The following is an 18,104-nucleotide window of genomic DNA, read 5'->3' as shown; positions in this document are numbered from 1 at the left end:
TTGAGCTTGGAGAAGAGTAAAAATAATGCATTAACTTGGAGTGAAATCCTTATCTTCATCCTAATTATCACCGTCATTAGGATCCATATAAAGGAAGGACTGCAATTTAAGAAATTGCAAATACACGGAAATAAGTAACTGGTGACTATATTAATGTCTTTAATTAGAAAATTTCCTTACCCTCCTAGAGCTTGAAGGAGCCTATTAACTTCCTCTGTGTCATTTTTTTAATGTGCAAAATTTGGATGATAAACAGTTACTGCCCTTGCGTGGTGAGAATTAATGCTTGCTGAGTAGCAAGTACTGTTTTAATAAAATAATCTTAGTTGTTTGCTTTGTAAAAAAAAATAAGAAAGTTTCCTTACGTTGCTTTGAAGCCAGTTTTTAAAATAATTTCCACTCACAATAGGAAAAAGTAAATAATCTTGTATTCGTTGAGTATCTTAAAAGAGGATCCTTAACTTCACAGCCTTTTAAAAAATAGCCTTTTAGTACAGCACATTTCAATCCAGGTTACGCTACTCCTTTCCTAACCAGCAGGTGGCGACCAGGCGCCCGGCTAGCTCTCCGGTCTACCCCGCGGCTCCCGGGAACGCGCACGCGCCGGAGGCCGCGCACGTAGCTCAGCGGCGATTCCCCGCGGCGCGTCGGCCCGGACCCCGAGGACCCGCACCCATGTGGAAACTGCTCCCCGCCACGGGCCCGGCCCGAGGTAAGGGGAGAAGGGAGACGCCCGGGGAGCGAGTTCCCGGAGCAGCGGCGGTGGGCAGCCGTGTGTGGAGCGGGATTTCCTCGGCGGGGTCCCGGTTCTCGCGCCGGGAGGCCGCGCTTCTGCGGTCCTGGGGTCGCGCGGGCTCCCTCGGCCGCGGAGCTCGGTAACCGGGCTGCGGCCGGCGGGCGCGGGGGCCGTGCGGCACCGGGCCCTCCCCCGGGGAGCGCCGGGCCTCGCCGCGGGGCCACTTCCCAGCTCCGCGGGCGGGCGGGACCTGCCCCGACCCCGGCCCCGAAGGCCTGCCGAGTCCAGCCTGGGCCGGGCCTCGCCGCGGGGCCACCTCCCGCCGGGCTCCCCGACCTCCGCGGGCGGGCGCGACCTGTCCTATCCCGGCGCCGACGGCCTGCCGGGTCCAGCCTGGGCCAGGGATCTGCTGTGACCCCTCATGTTTTCAGCTTTTGAGGAAACGCCCAGAATAAGTGAACACAGACTCAACCACAGGATGGCAACAGATGAGTGTCTGGAGCATATGGTTCATTTTTGTGACGAACCATTTGGAGGTGACTTGGGTAAATGACAGTCACGGGAAAGCATAGTTTGGTTTTTGTACGCCTTTTTCCATTTTGTCATCAGAACAACTGAAAAGGTGTTTTTTTTTTTTTTTTTCCTTTTTTCCTTTTCTGCATTTCCAGCAACGGAAGATGTTAATCCCATGTTAATTTGTTGCCCAGTATGTGCAAATACTTATTAGTTGGTAGACGTGTAAACCTGTGATTGGATCTTGCCCTCAGGAAGTTTGCCCTATGATAAAAAGATCTATGTATAGGCTAAATTGACTGACAGTATAAGGAGGGATGGAGAGGGCCAAACGAATGGTAAGGGAAAAAAGTACCATGATGATACTATCGATATTAAAAAAATATAATGATTAAGGCATCACTGTGGACTCCGAGCGTTTTAGGGGTAGAGCAAAAACCGTTGGCCGACAAGTAGGAACAGTTTCCAGGAACACTTAGTTGTAGCCTGTGGCTAGCTGGCTCTTTGACTCCCTAGGGTGGCAGTGAGGACAAATGCCCTTAGCGCCGGCAGGTGGCATTCTTACCCTTTGAGGGATCTTGAACTCTCTTCAGTACGTAATGGAAGCTAGAGGGTGCCATCCTTCTAGGGAAAATGTAAGTAAACCTACACAAAAGTTTTTTCGTTGAAAGAGCCCTCTCTAGGTTAAGAATCTGATGAACAAAATGTAATCCAAATCTGATTAAGGCTTACTTGGACTGCTTCGTGCTTGTCTCGTTTATCTGCCCTCATCACTTTACCATTCCAGTAATGGACTTCAGAGCTCCCAGACTAAACTCCACAAGTTTCCAACACACATGCTATTCAATTTGTGATTTCCCCCAACTTTTGAAGCTAATAACCCTTTCCTATTGTTCTGAAAGCTACCTTTAACATAAATTCCACAAAATAGGCACTTGAATCTGGTCTGGACTTTTCTTGCATTGATCTATGCTTGTTTACTCTTGATCCAGTACCATACTTTGTAATTACTACGGCTTTCTGGCATATTTTACCATCTGGTAGGGGAAGTTCCCATAGTGTTCACATTTTTCTTGACGTTTTTGCGTTACATTTTCTAGATGGAATTTTGAATCTGTTCATCAGGTTCCAAACGTAGTGTTGTGATTTTGTGTGTTAATGTATTAAATTTATAATTTGGATAAGCATTGACGATTTTCAATATTATTTTCTCTTTGGAAAAATGGCAGAACTTTCCATCTATTTAGAGTTGCATCCTTCTCACTGAAGGATGCAACTATACTAGAAAACGCAAGTTTGATTTATATTAAGTTGATTACTAGCATTTAAATAGTAAAATAAAAATATTTAAATACTTGCCGTACCCGTATCTTAAATACATATTTATATGTGGGTGTATCTGTTAACTTACTTTTTAAAAATTTCTCTTAGAACCGTACAGACTTTTGACTGGTGTTGAATACATTGTTGGAAGGAAGAACTGTGGCATTCTAATTGAAGATGATCAGTCAATCAGTCGAAATCACGCTGTGTTAACTGCTAACTTTCCTGTAACCAACCTGGTAAATTACTAATTTTATTTCAGTAGCTTGTAATAAGAGGATTGAAATCACAAAAGATTACCTTGCTGTATATGTAAGAGAGAGTTCCTGAGACTTTTCATTTCATAAGGCTCTTTTTTCTTAATGTCAGTAAAATAAAACATTTATGTTTGGGAGTGGTGCTGGTGGTGTTTATTTTGAGATTTGAAGGTTATGTATCGGTATTTTACTGTTTGTTTTAGTGATTTAGACACTCAAAGGAAGTGGAATATATTTGTATTTATTTTCTTAAACATTTATTGAGTGTTTACTGTGTGTTAGTCACTGTACTGAGCCTGGAAATAGAGCAGTGAATAGACCATCACGACTCCTACTTTAAATAGCTTGTGTAGCTGTGTGAACACTGGTATTTCCCATATCACTTAGGTTTTCACGATAGAAACTGATTTATTTTACCAGGGAAAGTAGCTGTTGCTTATGCCCCACAGCTCCTTTGAATGGCTTTGAATTTCTTTTGGTGTGTTGGTCATTTTAATAACAGTGGGTTATAAAAGTAATGTAAATACATACAAATAGCTGTGCTCATGGTTGTTTAATGCAGGTGGCAGTAAGAAAAAGAAGCCATTATTTTGAACAAAGACTGCATATGGGAAAACGCTGGATCTGTTCAGTGATATTTAGGTTTTGTGCCTTTTAGATACAGAAAAATGTTATTGAAATTTGTAAAGAAAAAATAAAATTATTACTGCAAGTCAGACACTCTAACCTTTTCTCACTGGAATGATTATTACTATGTGATTTTGATAATGTTGAAAAAAAACTTTAGGAATGAAGCTCTCACATTACACATGAAACACAGAGGGGTCAGAAAATCGCCACTGATTTAAAAAATGAAGAAAATGTATGTTCTAAGAGGAGTGATTCTGGAATTAACATACTTTCTTTTAATTGCTAGTTGAGTGATCATTTTTTGTATGAAACCAAAACAGTAACTGTATTACTAGCGTATTGGGAGGTTAGCCACCTATGGCCTATTCAAAATGTTATTAATCTTTTCTTTTGAAATCTTTTCCCCTAGGAATAGTATTTACTGAGTGGTAAGAGACCTTAAATTATTTATCATTTTTTTTGCCAGAGTCAAGCTGATGAAATCCCTATATTGACAATAAAAGATAATTCTAAGTATGGTACCTTTGTTAATGAGGAAAAAGTGCAGAATGGCCTTTCTCGAACTTTGAAGACAGGGGATAGAATTACCTTTGGAGTATTTGCAAGTAAATTCAGGTAAGAATTTTTTAGTTGATATTAAAATGAACAGCTTTATTTTACACCAATCAAATTCTCAAGGAAAAGGATATTTATGGTTAACGAATTGGAACCAGTCTGTTAAGTTCCTGCTTCACCCAGTAGTGAACTTAGCACACCACATGTGGTCAGTGCTTTTTGTTAATCATAGGTAGTGACAGGAGTGAATGAGGGTTTGAGTGGGTCCTGGGACCCATGATGAGAGCTGGTTTTGTTTGATTCCGCATAGGTCAAAGTATAATGTTAAACTTTGATCATTGTTTTCTTAATTGTGACTTAAGACTTAGGAAGTGATACTTGCATAAGCTAGAGGGTTTAGTCATGCATAAAAATCATGCGATAGCAGCATGTGATGGGAGCTTCAAGTTTAAAGTGCCGTAAGTTGCCATCTCTGTAACTATGATAATATAACTTTATGTAACTTACTCTCATTTACAGAGTAGAGTATGAACCTTTGGTTGCATGCTCTTCTTGTTTAGATGTGTCTGGGAAAACTGCTCTAAGTCAAGCTGTATTGCGACTTGGAGGACTTACTGTAAACAATTGGACAGAAGAATGTACTCATCTCGTCATGATGTCAGTTAAAGTTACCATTAAAGTAGGTTGAATGCCTTGTTATCATGTTAAAATAAGTTCTGTGAATTTAATCTTACTCATTTACTCACTATACACAGGTGTTTTAAAAGTCATTTACTTTAAAATTACCCGAACTGTTGTAGATTTATATATACCGACCAATTCTGTGCCTGTATGTGGGCTAGAATGGTGTTTTAGAAAACCTGTTTATTATCTGGGACAAGCAGAGGGACATAAAATGTTATTTCAGATTTTGGTTTAGCATTTTAAAAAAAGATGTTATCTTTTCAACAAGAAATTCATTACAGTGCATAGTTTGTGTTCTTGGTCAAAAAACAAAGCAATTAGAGATCAACTGTCAGTCTGTAAAGTTAGCAGCTCACGTCTTTTCTATCAGGTTGTCTTCCTCCAGTCTCTGACATCATCCCATGATCTCATGCTTTTTTATTTAGTTGTTATTTGGTTTAAGGCCCTAATCACAAAGACTTTAAATTGTTAATGGTTTAATATTACCTTAATATATTGTCACAGCCTAGAGACATATAGATATGCACCTTTGGAAGATGCAGACGATTTGTTGAAACAGTGGTGTATTTTGATATGTTTTCAGATTTTGCATCTTCATCAGATTTGGTTATATCCAAAGCTAATTGAAGAATGACATTGGAAGGTGATTCGTCTCCTTTCAAACAGGTTGACTGTAGATAATGTGAGATTGTTTTAGGTTAATGTCTATAGTAAAAAGCAACAAATATTTATATTCCTTTATTAAATGGTGCAAAAATCCTTTAATATAGTTAATTAAATCAGAATATGTTTATTATAGCTAAAGAGGTATTGTAGAGAAAAGCTTGCTGCTCAGATTGAACCTCATGTTAAACTTGCGTCTTAGTGGGGTTATCTCTGACCAAGGAGCTTTTCATCTTTGTAAATTTATGAAACTGATTTATAAATTCCACAGAGTGATTAGCCTCTTGAGTACTAAATTATGCCAATAAACCCACAGATCATAGATTGATAAATCAAAATGTCCGTTTATTAGTTTATAGTAGTGATGCACCTTTATAGTGACCAGAATATTTGTGTGTGAACACCAACATGGTCCTCTGAAAGGTACCAAGTTACCTGAGAAGTAGACTAGGTAATCATGCCCTTGCTTGCTGGGTTTGGAATAAGACCAAAGTTAGTTAGGTGGTCTTGAAAGATGTTTTACTGAGTCTGTGACAGACCTGGAAACTAGCACCCATTCACCACAGTATACACTGTTCCAGTGACTGGGATGCTAATGGCCACCCAGTCGCTGGGACAGTAGAGAATACTGGATATATACTAAACAAAAGCTTGCGGAGCAATTCTCCTTTTTCAATATTTTTGATCAATCATGTGCCAGAAAAGAAAATTTTACCATTGTATTAATTTTTTTTAGTAGATTTTCCAAAAATATAGGTTGTCTTATGTTTTTAAAATTACTGAATGTTAGAACCAAATGGGAACTTAAAGATCATTCAGCTCAATTTTTATTTTCTGAAGAGTAAACTGAGGCAGTGAGCAATTAAATCCTTTGCCCAGTATCACCTGTATTGGATTTACTCAGTCCAGGGTTGGATTGCACGTTACTGCTTCATGCAAGAAGCCAATTACTTCATTCACATTTGAGGTTAGTGACTTTCAGATTCCATTCTTGAGAAGTACCCTAAATTACTTGCTCACATTTAGGTAATACCCCCGTTTATTAGATGCATACTTACAAATTCTTTAGTGGGATGATTTCCGAGAATTGCGCTGAGTCTTCTTTTTCATTGCCAGTGGTGTTATTTTTTAATCTTTCTTGAATTTTGTGGAGACATCTCATTTGAGGCTTATAGCTTCATTCACTTGCTGTTTGAAGTTTCTCCCCCAAACCCCCAAATGTATATACTTATTTTGAGGTTTTATCCAATCCCGGTTTTTTTTTTTTTTAATTTACTTTCTTGAAAAGACTTTGTTCTGTATAATAATCTGTGGGAAGGCAATTAGGCTAAAAAGATCTTATGTCTCTTGTTAGGGCAGATGTTACATTTCCTCAATTATAACTTTTTAACATTTTAATGTTTTTTAAAATAGGTATACATTTTAAAATTGACTTATATTTTATCTTACATTGTTTTGCCCCCTCTAAAGCAGTTTTTAAATTAATACTGTAATTGGTGGCTTCTTATGATCAAGTGATTATGTAGGAATTTGTATACTGAAACTATGCAGTGACCAAATACTGACTTCTATTTTATAGATTATGGCTCCTTTATAAATTTAAAGAGATGGAAAGAAAAACAGATTAGAATAGCCTCTTTGTAGTCTATAACTTAAAATTTTTCTTTAAAAAAATAGCCTATGAATATATGTATTCACATGTTTTCTTCTTTTTAGACAATATGTGCACTCATTTGTGGGCGTCCGATTGTAAAGCCGGAATATTTTACTGAATTTCTTAAAGCAGTTCAGTCCAAGAAGCAGCCTCCAGAAATTGTAAGGTATATTGTGTATTTTACACATAATAAAATACGACTGAAGAAATACAGTAGTGCTGATTTTGTTCAGGTTAATTCCCTCTGATGACTTTCAGGATGTAATTATGTTTCAGTTCAGTGTTACTAATGAAGTTTTATTTTTGTTAGTATGTAAAAAAAGTTTCCCCAATAGTTCTTTTGTTTTCTCGGTAAAGCAGATGTTATACATGTGCCAGTATTTAAAGGAAGACATTGAAGGGTGGTAATGGCATAGAGGGACAATGAATAGAGCACTTGAGCCAACGCTGGGCTTCGTGCAGGCGGGACCCCTGGAATCGTGTGGTGCAGCAGCCCCCTTCCGGAGCACACAGCCCTGAGCCAGACCGTGCCCAGCGCTGTGGCCTTGGGAATGGAGCTTACTTCTTCCAAGTGTCAGTTACCTCCTTTGGAAAATGAGGCTAATACCTATCCTGCCGAGTGTTTAGGGATTTAGTAGTAGTAGGGTTAGTATTAGTGGTCTTAACTAGTAGTGTCCTCAGAAAGTCTGAGCGAGTAAGTGCCTGTTAAAGGAAATGTAGTTGATTTCAGTGTCTGGGAAGATTCATAATAGCCTTATTTATTTATTTAGTGTTTTAGTTGCTTTGCTAAATTTGTGAACCACCAGACTGAAGATTCTGTCTGCTGTGTGTGTGAGGAACGCTTGTAGCACTGTGGCTGAGGAGGAGCATGTTTGGGGTTTTTCTTTTCAGATTGCATGGTTAAGATACTGGTGACTAGACGGTGGGTGTTTTTAGTCAACGTAAGGCCGTGCTTGCTTAAAATGTATGTCAGTATCTTGTAGTCTAGATGGCATAATAGATCTGAGGAGGTTTAAAAAATCTAAAATATTATGGAAGTTAAGTGTTTTATTACCACTTTGAAAAGATTACTACTATAAGCTGTGTCATCGGAAATAAAATGCACAACCTGTAAGTTGAGATTTATGTTTTATCCAGTGGACCTTCTGAGAACTTGAACCCAGGAGGCAGCCTCTCAGATCACTGTAAGAGACTGTTCCGCAGTGGCAGGGGAGAAGCTAGGATATATAGGAGTTTTGCCGCAAAGACCAGATAATCGGAATAACAAAAGATTACTGTTAATTAAAGAAAACCAGATATCTCAAGTTAAGGAATTTAGTGCTTTTCTATGTATGTGAAGGTGCAGAGGTCCAGGCTTGTTGAAATCATTTCTTTGAGATGCACCTTAGCTCTCTAGGGCCAGTATCCTGTTCTTTCCCATCCTGAATCCCGTCAGGGGTGCCATAGTGATGGCTGCAGAGGTGGGCTGCCTGCTTGTCTGCATCCTTAGTTCCCTCTGTCTACCATCAGGGTGGTGGCAGATGACTTGATGGCCACAGCATCCTTTGTTTACTGATACCACTGGCAGTATTTTTCGTTCACAGCTATTTTGCCCAGTGTGGGGCATTTTTAGGAACTATTTATACCTCATAATATGTATCTGCTTTTAGAAGTAAATGAAAACTAGATTTTCCTCTTTGTTTTAAATTTTCATTTGGGAGATTTCTTATATTTTATAATCTGGTTACAGTTAATATGCTTTGTTCTGGGAAGAGATCGTCAGGTTTTAAAATAGATGATTCTGAACCTTTTTTTGAGTCCTAATGTTGTGGGAGAATAGGTTTTTGCCTCATACAGGAAAGAATTTAAGAGCAAGGCCTGGTAAAGTGAAAGTAAGTTTATCTAGGGAGATGCGCACTCCACAGGCAGTGTGTCTCAGTCAGAAGGGAAGCTGCTTAGGAGACACACACTCCATAGGCAGGATGTGGGCCGTCTCAGAAAGGTGAGAGGGAGCGAAGCTGAGAGGCGTGGGGTATTTAAAGTATAAGTAGATACACTCTCCATAGGCAGAGTGCAGGCTATCTCAGAAGGCAAGCGAGAGCGACCCCAGGGTGCGGAGTTGTTAGGTTTTATGGGCTTGGTAATTTCACATGCTAATGAGTAGGAGGATTATTCCGGCTACTTTGGGGAAGGGGCAGGGATTGCCAGGAAGTGCCCCCCTCCGCCTACTTTTTTGACCTTTTATGCTCAGCCTAGGAACTGTCATGGCCCTGTGGGAGCACCATGAGGCTCAAGGTCTACTGGAAGTCAGATCTTCTGCCATCTTGGTTCCAACCAGCTTGTCCTGTCCTCAATGGCTGTGACATTCCTTCAGTGCTTGTGTCCTGCCCCCTTTCCTCCCACTTCCCTGTGAGAACATGAAAGCACTGGTCTCTCTTCTGGAAACTTCACTTACATACCACCAACTTGCATAGTATTTCAATAGAATTATATTTTCCCTGAAGCCTATTTATAAACCTACCTAGGGGAGTCAATAAATCCTATAAACAGTGACTCTTGTTACAGATAATAAACAGTTGTTAATTCTAGATTACTTGGGAGTGTGGGGGTCTGATAGGTTTCTACTACTAGTGATACGTTTTAAGGTCTTGGAGCTTTTAGGATTAGTCATTGATTCCTACTTATTGTTCAGATTCTCAGATTTATTTTACCTGGGTCTGTTTTTGATTTTAGATTCTGAATTTTTTTTCTGGCTTCAGTTAGTGACTGTAATAACTTAGATGGCTACAGTAAAACATCTCTACTATAAAATTGTGCAGTAACTCCTAAATCAGTGTTAACCAGGAAAGACTGTTGCATTAGTCCATGTTTGATGGTAGCAATTGATGATCAAATTTTTAGTATTATTTTAAAATATATGGTTTTTTGTGTTAATAGAGTCCTATACCTGTCGGCATCCATTCTGATATGTTTGCTGAAGAGTTACTTGACTATATACTCAACTATTAAATAGAAAAATGATGAAATTTAAAATATGAAATAGGAGGATGAGTTTCAAAATGGATATGAAATAAATTGTGGTGACTCTTTTATTACAAAACTGCCTGTTCTTTTAGTTCTGTAAAAGCATTATCACTAGTCCTGGACTTAAATTAGGAAGCATATACACTATAATATTTTTACTTAATAAAGAGTGTAGTCCTTTTTAGTATAGTTATGTCTGCATCTCAGCACTATTGTCAAAGAGTCAGTAAGTCAAGGGGAAGACAGAATTTAAGCTTTCATGTACCTGACAGAGTTTGTGATGACCGATTTTCCTGTACTACCATCATAGTCCCAATGTTGATGAAGTCATTTTTAGAAGATTCCATTTTAAAAAAGTACTTAATTTTGCTGTTCTATACTCTAATATATTAAAGGAAGTTTATTAAAATATTCTGTATGATGTGAAGAAATGATCCTTCAGGGAAAAGGGAGTTTCCCTTTATTTGTAATTTTACAAAATCTCTCAAACTGTAGAACTTTATTTCAAAGAACAAGCACTGTTTCGGGAAAGCACTGTTGGGAGAGAGGCCTTGCCTCATACAAAACTTGCTGGATCTGACGAGAATGCTAGGCCTTGACCTCCCTGCACCCAGGCCATTTTTCACAGTTGTGTTTGCAGCAGAAACCTTGGAGGATGAGGTAATATCTCCCTTGCAAGATAAAGAGTAAGACTGCTTTTAGCTTGTAAAATGAGTAGCTCTTCTGTGTTGTCCCCGTGGGGCTTGATATGAAGGAGGCCTGCTACCAACACAGAGGCTTGTTGCTTGCTTGGTCTCTGACCTGGGAGTCTTGTGTCTTCTGCCAGCATCCATGAAAGAGGAACAGGTTAACTTACTAGCTTGTAATAAAATCCTAGGCCCAAGAGACACATTAGCCTGAAACAGTCTCAGTAAATGAAAGTTTAGGAAGTTTATAGAGTTGACCTTAAACAGTTAATTAAAATTCAAGGCAAAGAAATTTAACACATACTAGAAAATGTTTCCTGGACATGTAAGCTCAGATTTACAAATTGTGGATGCCATTGTTAATTAAAATCTTTAGAGATTATCCAAAAAGCAGCATATAGTAAGTATGTAGTTCTAGAAATCATGAGCATATATCTCTAGGACTAATGAAATAAACAGCTGTCTAGATGTTAGGCAAGTAAATACTGTGGTTTGGAATACAGGTTCCAGGACAAAAATTATACATGAATTCAGAAAAATTATGTATTTGGAAAATTTTGGGACAGAAGTAAAGATGATGTGCTCTGAGTTAGATGAACTTTATTGAGGATCATGTGAGCAATTTAAATAAAAGTTATAAAATATACATGGGAAAAAGTCAGCATTTCTAGATTAATATTTTATAGAATTTGTGAATAATATGTGCTAGTTACTACATAATAAAACACAATTACTTTATTTGTAGCTCTTAAAGTTTCTGTATAAATGTGCCAAAAATGTTTTAATTATTTCATTGTTAGAAGTTGGAGGTCACTTTATATTTGTGGTAGCCTTGTATTCAGGCAGTGTGCCTCTAACGTAGGTCTCCAACAAGTTAATTTACTGTCTTCTGATTTTCTTACTAGCTGTCAAATCACTAGAGCTTCAGAAATCCTTCAAAACTTCTAGAATGTAATTTTCCAGAAATACTGATTTTAAATTATATTTTCTTCATATTTATCTTAGTCTCTTCTTTCTTGTTTCCATCCTCACACTGTTCAAGAGAAAAAGACTTTTCTAGGTGTATGAAGTTCCAAAACATCTTCTATTAGTTATCACTGTACTATCGTCTATATATACATCATATATATGTATATATCTATACACGACTCCATTTGATTAGATTCTTGATAATAACAATGACCTTTTTTGAAGATCAGTCTTATTGGCTGTTGGGATGCAAATTTACTAGTGTTTTAGAAAAGCAAACTGTATTTTTCCAGTCCCAGAATTTTAATACTCAAATCTGTAATAAGAGATTTTTTAAAACTTTTCCTGTACTTCTAATTTTTTTCCTTTTTTTTTTTTTTTGGCTTAAAGAACAAAAATTTATTCTCTTGAGCTTTGGAAGTTAGGTGTCTGAATTCAAGGTGTCAGCAGGGTGGTTTTTTTTTTTAATTGAAGTACAGTCAATTATAATGTCAGTTTCTGGTGTACAGCTCAATGTACCAGTCAGGTATATACATACATATATTTGTTTCATTTTTTTTCATGAAAGGTTATTACAAGATATTGAACATAGTTCCCTGTGCTATACAGAAGAAACTTTTTTAAAAATCTATTTTTATATATAGTGGCTAACATTTGTAAATCTCAAATTCCTAAAATTATCTCTTCCCATCCACTTTCCCCAGTAACCAGGATTATTTACTGAATCTGTGAGTCTGTTTCTGTTTTGTAGATGAATTCAGTGTCCTTTTTTTTTCCTTTTTTCTTTTTAGGTTCCACATATAAGTGATATCATAGGGTATTTTTCTTTCTCTTTCTGTCTTACTTCAGTTAAGATAATGATCTCTAGGTCCATCTATGTAAAATAATGCTGCAAATGGCATTATTTTATTCTTTTATGGCTGAGTAGTATTCCATTGTATAAATACACCACATCTTCTTTATCCAGTCATCTGTCAATGGACATTTAGGTTGTTTCCATGTCTTGGCTATTGTATATAGTGCTGCTATGAACATTGGGATGCATGTATCTTTTTGAATTAGAATTCCCTCTGGATATATGCCCAGAAGTGGGATTGCTGGATCATATGCTGGGTCTATTTTTAGTTTTTTTGAAGAATCTCCATACTGTTTTCCATAGTGGGTGCACCAAACTACATTCCCACCAGCAGTGTAGGAGGATTCCATTTCCCCACACCCTCTCCTGCATTTATTGCTCATGGACTTTTGAATGATGGCCATTTGGACTGGTTGTGAGGTGATACCTCATTTTAGTTTTGATGTGCATTTCTCTGATAATCAGTGATATTGAGCATTTTATAATGTACCTATTGGCCATTTGTATGTCTTCATTGGAGAATTGCTTGTTTAGGTGCTCTGCCCATTTTTGGATTGGGTTGCTTTTTTGTTGTTGTTACTAAGTTGTATGAGCTGTTTATATATTCTGGAAATTAAGCACTTGTCAGTAGAATCACTTGCAGATATTTTCTCCCATTCCGTAGGTGGTTGTTTTCTTTTGTTAATAGTTTCCTTTGCTGTGCAAAAGCTTATAAATTTAATTAGGACCCATTTGTTTATTTTCTATCTTATTTCTATTGCCTGGGTAGACTGCCATAGGAGAACATTGCTAAGATTTACGTGAGAGAATGTTTTGCCTATGTGTCCTTCTAGATTTATCATGTCTTGTCTTATATTTAAGCCTTTAAGGCATTTTGAGTTTATTTTAATGTATAGAGTAAGGGAGTATTCTAACTTCACTGATTTACATGCTGCTGTTCAGTTTTCCCAACACCACTTGCTGAAGAGACTATCTTTTCTCCATTGTATATTCTTGCCTCCTTTGTTGAAGATTAATTGACCATAGGTCTGTGGATTTATTTTTGGGTTCTCTATTCTGTTCCATTGATCAATATGTCTGTTTTTATGTCAATACCATGCTGTTTTGATTACTGTAGCTCTGTACTATTGTCTGAAGTCTGGGAACATTATTCTTCCAACTTCATTCTTTTTCTTCAATATTGCTTTGGCAATTCTGGGTCTTTTATGATTCTATGTAAATTTTAGGATTGTTTCTTCTAGTTCTGTAAGAAAAAATATCCTGGGTAATTTGATAGGGATCCCATTAAATTTGTAGATTGCCTTGGGCAGTATGACCATTTTAACAATATTAATTCTTCCAGTCCAAGGATATGGGCTATCTTTCCATTACTTTAAGTCATCTTTAATTCCTTAATCAGTGTTTTGTAGTTCTCCATGTATAAGTCTTTCACCTCCTTGGTCAGATTATTCCTAAGTATTTAATTTTTTTGGATGCAATTTTAAAAGGGATTGTTTCTTTACTTTCTTTTCCTGTTGATTCATTGTTAGTGTAAAGAAATGCCACTGATTCTTGTAGGTTAATCTTGTATCCTGCTACTTTGCTGAATTCTTTTATTAGCTCTAGTAGTTTTTTTCTGGAACTTTTAGAGCTTTCTGTATATAGTATGTCATCTGCATATAGTGACAATTTTACCTCTTCTCTTCCAACTTGGATCCTTTTGTTTCTTTTTCTTGCCTGATTGCTGTGGCTAGGACTTCCAAGACTATGTTGAATAGAAGTGGTGAGAGTAGGCATCCTTGTCTTATTCCAGATTTTAGTGGGAAGGCTTTCAACTTTTCACTACTGAGTACTATGCTGGCTGTAGGCTTGTCATAAATAGTTTTTATTATGTTGAGGTATGTTCTGTCTATACCCACTTTGGTAAGGGTTTATTATCATAAATGAGTGTTGAATTTTATCAGATGCTTTTTTCTGCATCTGTTGAGATGATCATATCATTTTTGTCCTTTCTTTTGTGGATGTGGTATATCACATTGAGTGATTTGCATATGTTGAACCATCCTGTGTCCCTGGGATGAATCCAACTTGATCGTGGTGTATGATCTTTTGTATGTGCTGTTGAATTTTGTTTGCTAATATTTTGTTGAGGATTTTTCATCTATGTTCACCAGTGATATTGGTCTGTAATTTTCTTTTTTGGTAGTATCTTTGTCTGGTTTTGGTATCAGGGTGATGGTGGTTTCATAGAATGAGTTTGGGAGTATTCCTTCCTCTTCAGTCTTTTGGAAGAGTTTGAGAATGACTGGTAAGAGTTCTTTGTATATTTGGTAGAATTCCCCAGTGAAGCCATCTGGTCCTGGACTTTTGTTTGCAAAGAGGTTTTCTATCACTAATTCTATTTCATTTCTAGTGATCAGTCTGTTCAAGTCATCCATTTCTCTTGATTCAGTCTTGGTTGACTGTATGTTTCCAGAAACTTGTCCATTTCTTCTAGGTTTTCCAGTTTGTTTCCATATAGTTGTTCTTGGTATTCTCTTATGATATTTTGTATTTCTGTGGTATTGGTTGTAATTTCTCCATTTTCCTTTCTTATTTTGTTTGTTTGTGTCCTCTTTTCTTCCTAGTGAGCCTGGCTAGAGGTTTCTTAATTTTGTTTACTCTTTCAGAAAACCAGCTCTTGGTTTGATTGTTTTTTTTTTTTTCTATTTTTTTAACCTCTATTTTACTTATTTCATCCTTGATTTTTATTATTTCCTTCCTTCTGCTGAATTTTGGTTTTGTTTGCTCTTTTTCCAATTCTTTCAGCTGGTAGGTTATGTTGTTTATTTGAGATTGTTCTTGTGTTTTGAGGAAGACCTGTATGGCTCTGAAAAGCAGTCCTTCTTAGGACTGCTTTTGCTGCATCCCATAGATTTTATGTAGTTACGTTTTCATTGTCATTTGTCTCAAAGTATTTTTTTAATTTCTTCTTTAATTTCATCATTGACCCATTGGTTTTTTTAATAGCATGTTGTTTAATCTCCATGCTGTCGTTGTTTTCTCCTTTGTTTTTCCATGGTTGATTTCTAGTTTCATGGCATTGTGGTCTGAAAAGATGCATGAAATAATTTCTATCCTCTTAAATTTGTTGAGTCTCCTTTTGTGCCTGAGAACAGAATCTATTCTAGAGAATGTTCCATGCACACTTGAAAAGAACGTAAATTCTATTTTGGGATATGTTATGTCCTAAAAATGTCTACCAAGTCCAACTGTTCTATTGTGTCATTTAGTTTCTCCATTGACTTACTGATTTCCTGTCTGGAAGGTCTTTCTAGTGATGTTAATGGGGTGTTAGAGTCTCCTACTGTGATTGTGTTCCCATCAGTTTCTCCCTTTACATCTGTTAGTATTTACTTTATGTATTTAGGTGCTCCTGTATTGGGTGCACATATGTTAATGAGTGTAATGGTGTCCTTTATCTTTCTTTATGACCTTTGTCTATTTTGTCTGAAATCAGTATGCCTTCTCCCACTTTCTTGTCATTAATGTTTGCATGAAATATCTTTTTCCATCCTCTCACTTTCAATCTGTGTGTGTAAAGTAGTTGGGTCTCTTGTATGCAGCATATTGTAGTTTCCTGTTTTATTATCCAGTCTGCCACTCTGTGTCTTTTGATTGGAGCATTTAGTCCATTGACATTTACAGTAATTATTGATAGATGTGTGTTTATTGCCATTTTAACTTAGTTTTCCAGTTGATTTGGTATTTCCTCTTTGTTCCTTTTTGTTTTTCATTTTGTGGTCTGATAATTTTCTTTTGTATTATCTTGGTTTCTTTTTGGTTTTTGTGATTCTTGCGTGCTGTTGACTTGTGGTTACCTTGTTTTTCAAGTGTATTAACCCATTATTATATGTTTGTTATAAACTGATAGTCATATAAGCTCAAACACATCCTAAAAATAATGAAAAAAAGAAAAAAATCTATATTTTCTTGCTCTTCCACATTTAACGATTTTGTCCTCTTTCACATCTTCATGTTTATTCTGTTGCAACTCATTGTAGTTATTGCCTTTCCAATTTAGGTTTCCTCCTTTCTATAGCGTCCTGCTGCTTTTCTATTTACAGTAGACTTTTCAATATTTCTTTTAGCAAAGGTTTAGTGTTGCTGAATTCTTTTAGTTTTCACTTCTCTGTGATAGTCTTTATCTCTCCTTCTATTCTATAGGATAGCCTTACTGGATAAAATATCCTAGGTTGCAGCTTTTTCTCATTCAGGACTTTAAATATATCTTGCTACTCCCTTCTGTCCTGCAGTGTTTGTGTAGAGAAATCAGCTGAAAGCCTTCTGGGAGTTCCCTTGTAACTTACTCTTTGTTTTTCTCTTGCTGCCTTTAGAATCATTTCTTTATCTTTAACCTTGGCCATCTTGATTATAGTATGTCTTGATGGGTTCTTCTTGTTGGGGACTCTTTATGCTTCCTGTACTTGGATATCTGATTCCTTCTTTAGGTTTGGGAAGTTTTCATTCATAGTATCTTCAGATATATTTTCAATCCCCTTTGCTGTTTCTTCTCCTTCTGGGAACTCTATTATGCATAGGTTGGCACATTTTGTGTTATCCCATGTGTCCCTTATATTGCTTTCACTGGTTTTTATTTGCTTTTCTGTCTGCTGTTCTGATTGGCTGACTTTTGTTGTCCTGGCTTCTAAGTCACTTACTTGTTCCTCAGCATTGTCTAGTCTGTTTTGACAGCCTTTAGCTTGGCTCTTATCTCTGCCATTGTGTTTTGTGTTTTTAATTGGCTCCTCTTAATAGTCGCAATTTCCTTTTCAAAGTATTCTCTGTCTCCATTCATTTTAGTTCTTTCGGTGCTTTGATCACTCCCTATTTGAAGTCATGATCTAGTAGCCTATTGAGGTCTATTTCATTGATCGTTCTTTCAGGGGATTTCTCTTGTTCTTTTAATTTGGAGTAGTTCTCTGCTTCTTCATTTTGCTTATATCTCTCTAGCACTATGGATTATGGAGTATCAGTTATTTACTGTGGTCTTGAGGGGATTTTTTTTTTTGAAGAGAATATGGAAATAAAACTTAAGAAAAAAACCCCAAAACAAATAAAACAACAGCAGCAAACACAATTTTTTTAAAAATTAAAAACAAATTTTTAAAGAAGAAAAAGAAACTTTTAAATAAAAACAAAAGAAAATTAAGGAAAATTTTAAAACATTTAAAAAGAAAATGTTAAAAAAAATTTAAAAACAACTAGTAAAATAATATAAAAAATATATAACAATTTTAAAAATTAAAAAAAAGTGCTCCTTTTTAGCCTGTGCTCCTCTGATAGTTTAGTTGTGAGGTCTGTTTTTAGTATGGATGGTTGCCAGGCCCTTCTTCCGTGTGTGTTGGCTGTTACGCCTTTGACTGGGGGTGTGGCCGGTGTTGTGGTGACCAGAGCCCGCCCTGGCTGTTGAGTGGGGCCACTTTTTCTTCTGTGGTTGTCACAGCCCTGACAGGGGCTGGGTCTGTTCCTCTTCTGTTGCAGTGGAGGCTTCCGGACCCATTTCTGAGCTGCCGTGCATACTAGGCGGGTTTGGAAAGCTTTAAGTACTCTTTGT

The 18,104-nt window shown here is 37.0% G+C and overlaps 1 protein-coding gene across 6 annotated transcripts in view; it reads left to right on the top strand.

Annotated features, from left to right (window-relative positions):
* Window positions 1–581: 581 nt before the first annotated feature.
* Window positions 582–18,104, top strand: part of NBN (nibrin) — a 55,288-nt gene continuing 37,765 nt past the window's right edge. For all 6 annotated transcript variants that reach the window (XR_010378498.1, XR_004133218.2, XR_010378497.1 and 3 more), the window contains exons 1-5: window positions 582–712; window positions 2,681–2,811; window positions 3,926–4,074; window positions 4,534–4,693; window positions 7,078–7,181. Coding sequence is in view for 2 of the 6 variants with exons in the window: in XM_031441392.2 (XP_031297252.1) it covers window positions 676–712; window positions 2,681–2,811; window positions 3,926–4,074; window positions 4,534–4,693; window positions 7,078–7,181 (581 nt within the window). In the remaining 4 variants the exon portion in view is untranslated. The remainder of the gene's footprint in view (window positions 713–2,680; window positions 2,812–3,925; window positions 4,075–4,533; window positions 4,694–7,077; window positions 7,182–18,104) is intronic.

The sequence above is a fragment of the Camelus dromedarius genome, chromosome 30 (assembly GCF_036321535.1).
Source record: "Camelus dromedarius isolate mCamDro1 chromosome 30, mCamDro1.pat, whole genome shotgun sequence".
In the NCBI taxonomy this organism is placed as follows: Eukaryota; Metazoa; Chordata; class Mammalia; order Artiodactyla; family Camelidae; genus Camelus; species Camelus dromedarius.
This window is presented reverse-complemented; position numbering and strand designations above follow the sequence as displayed.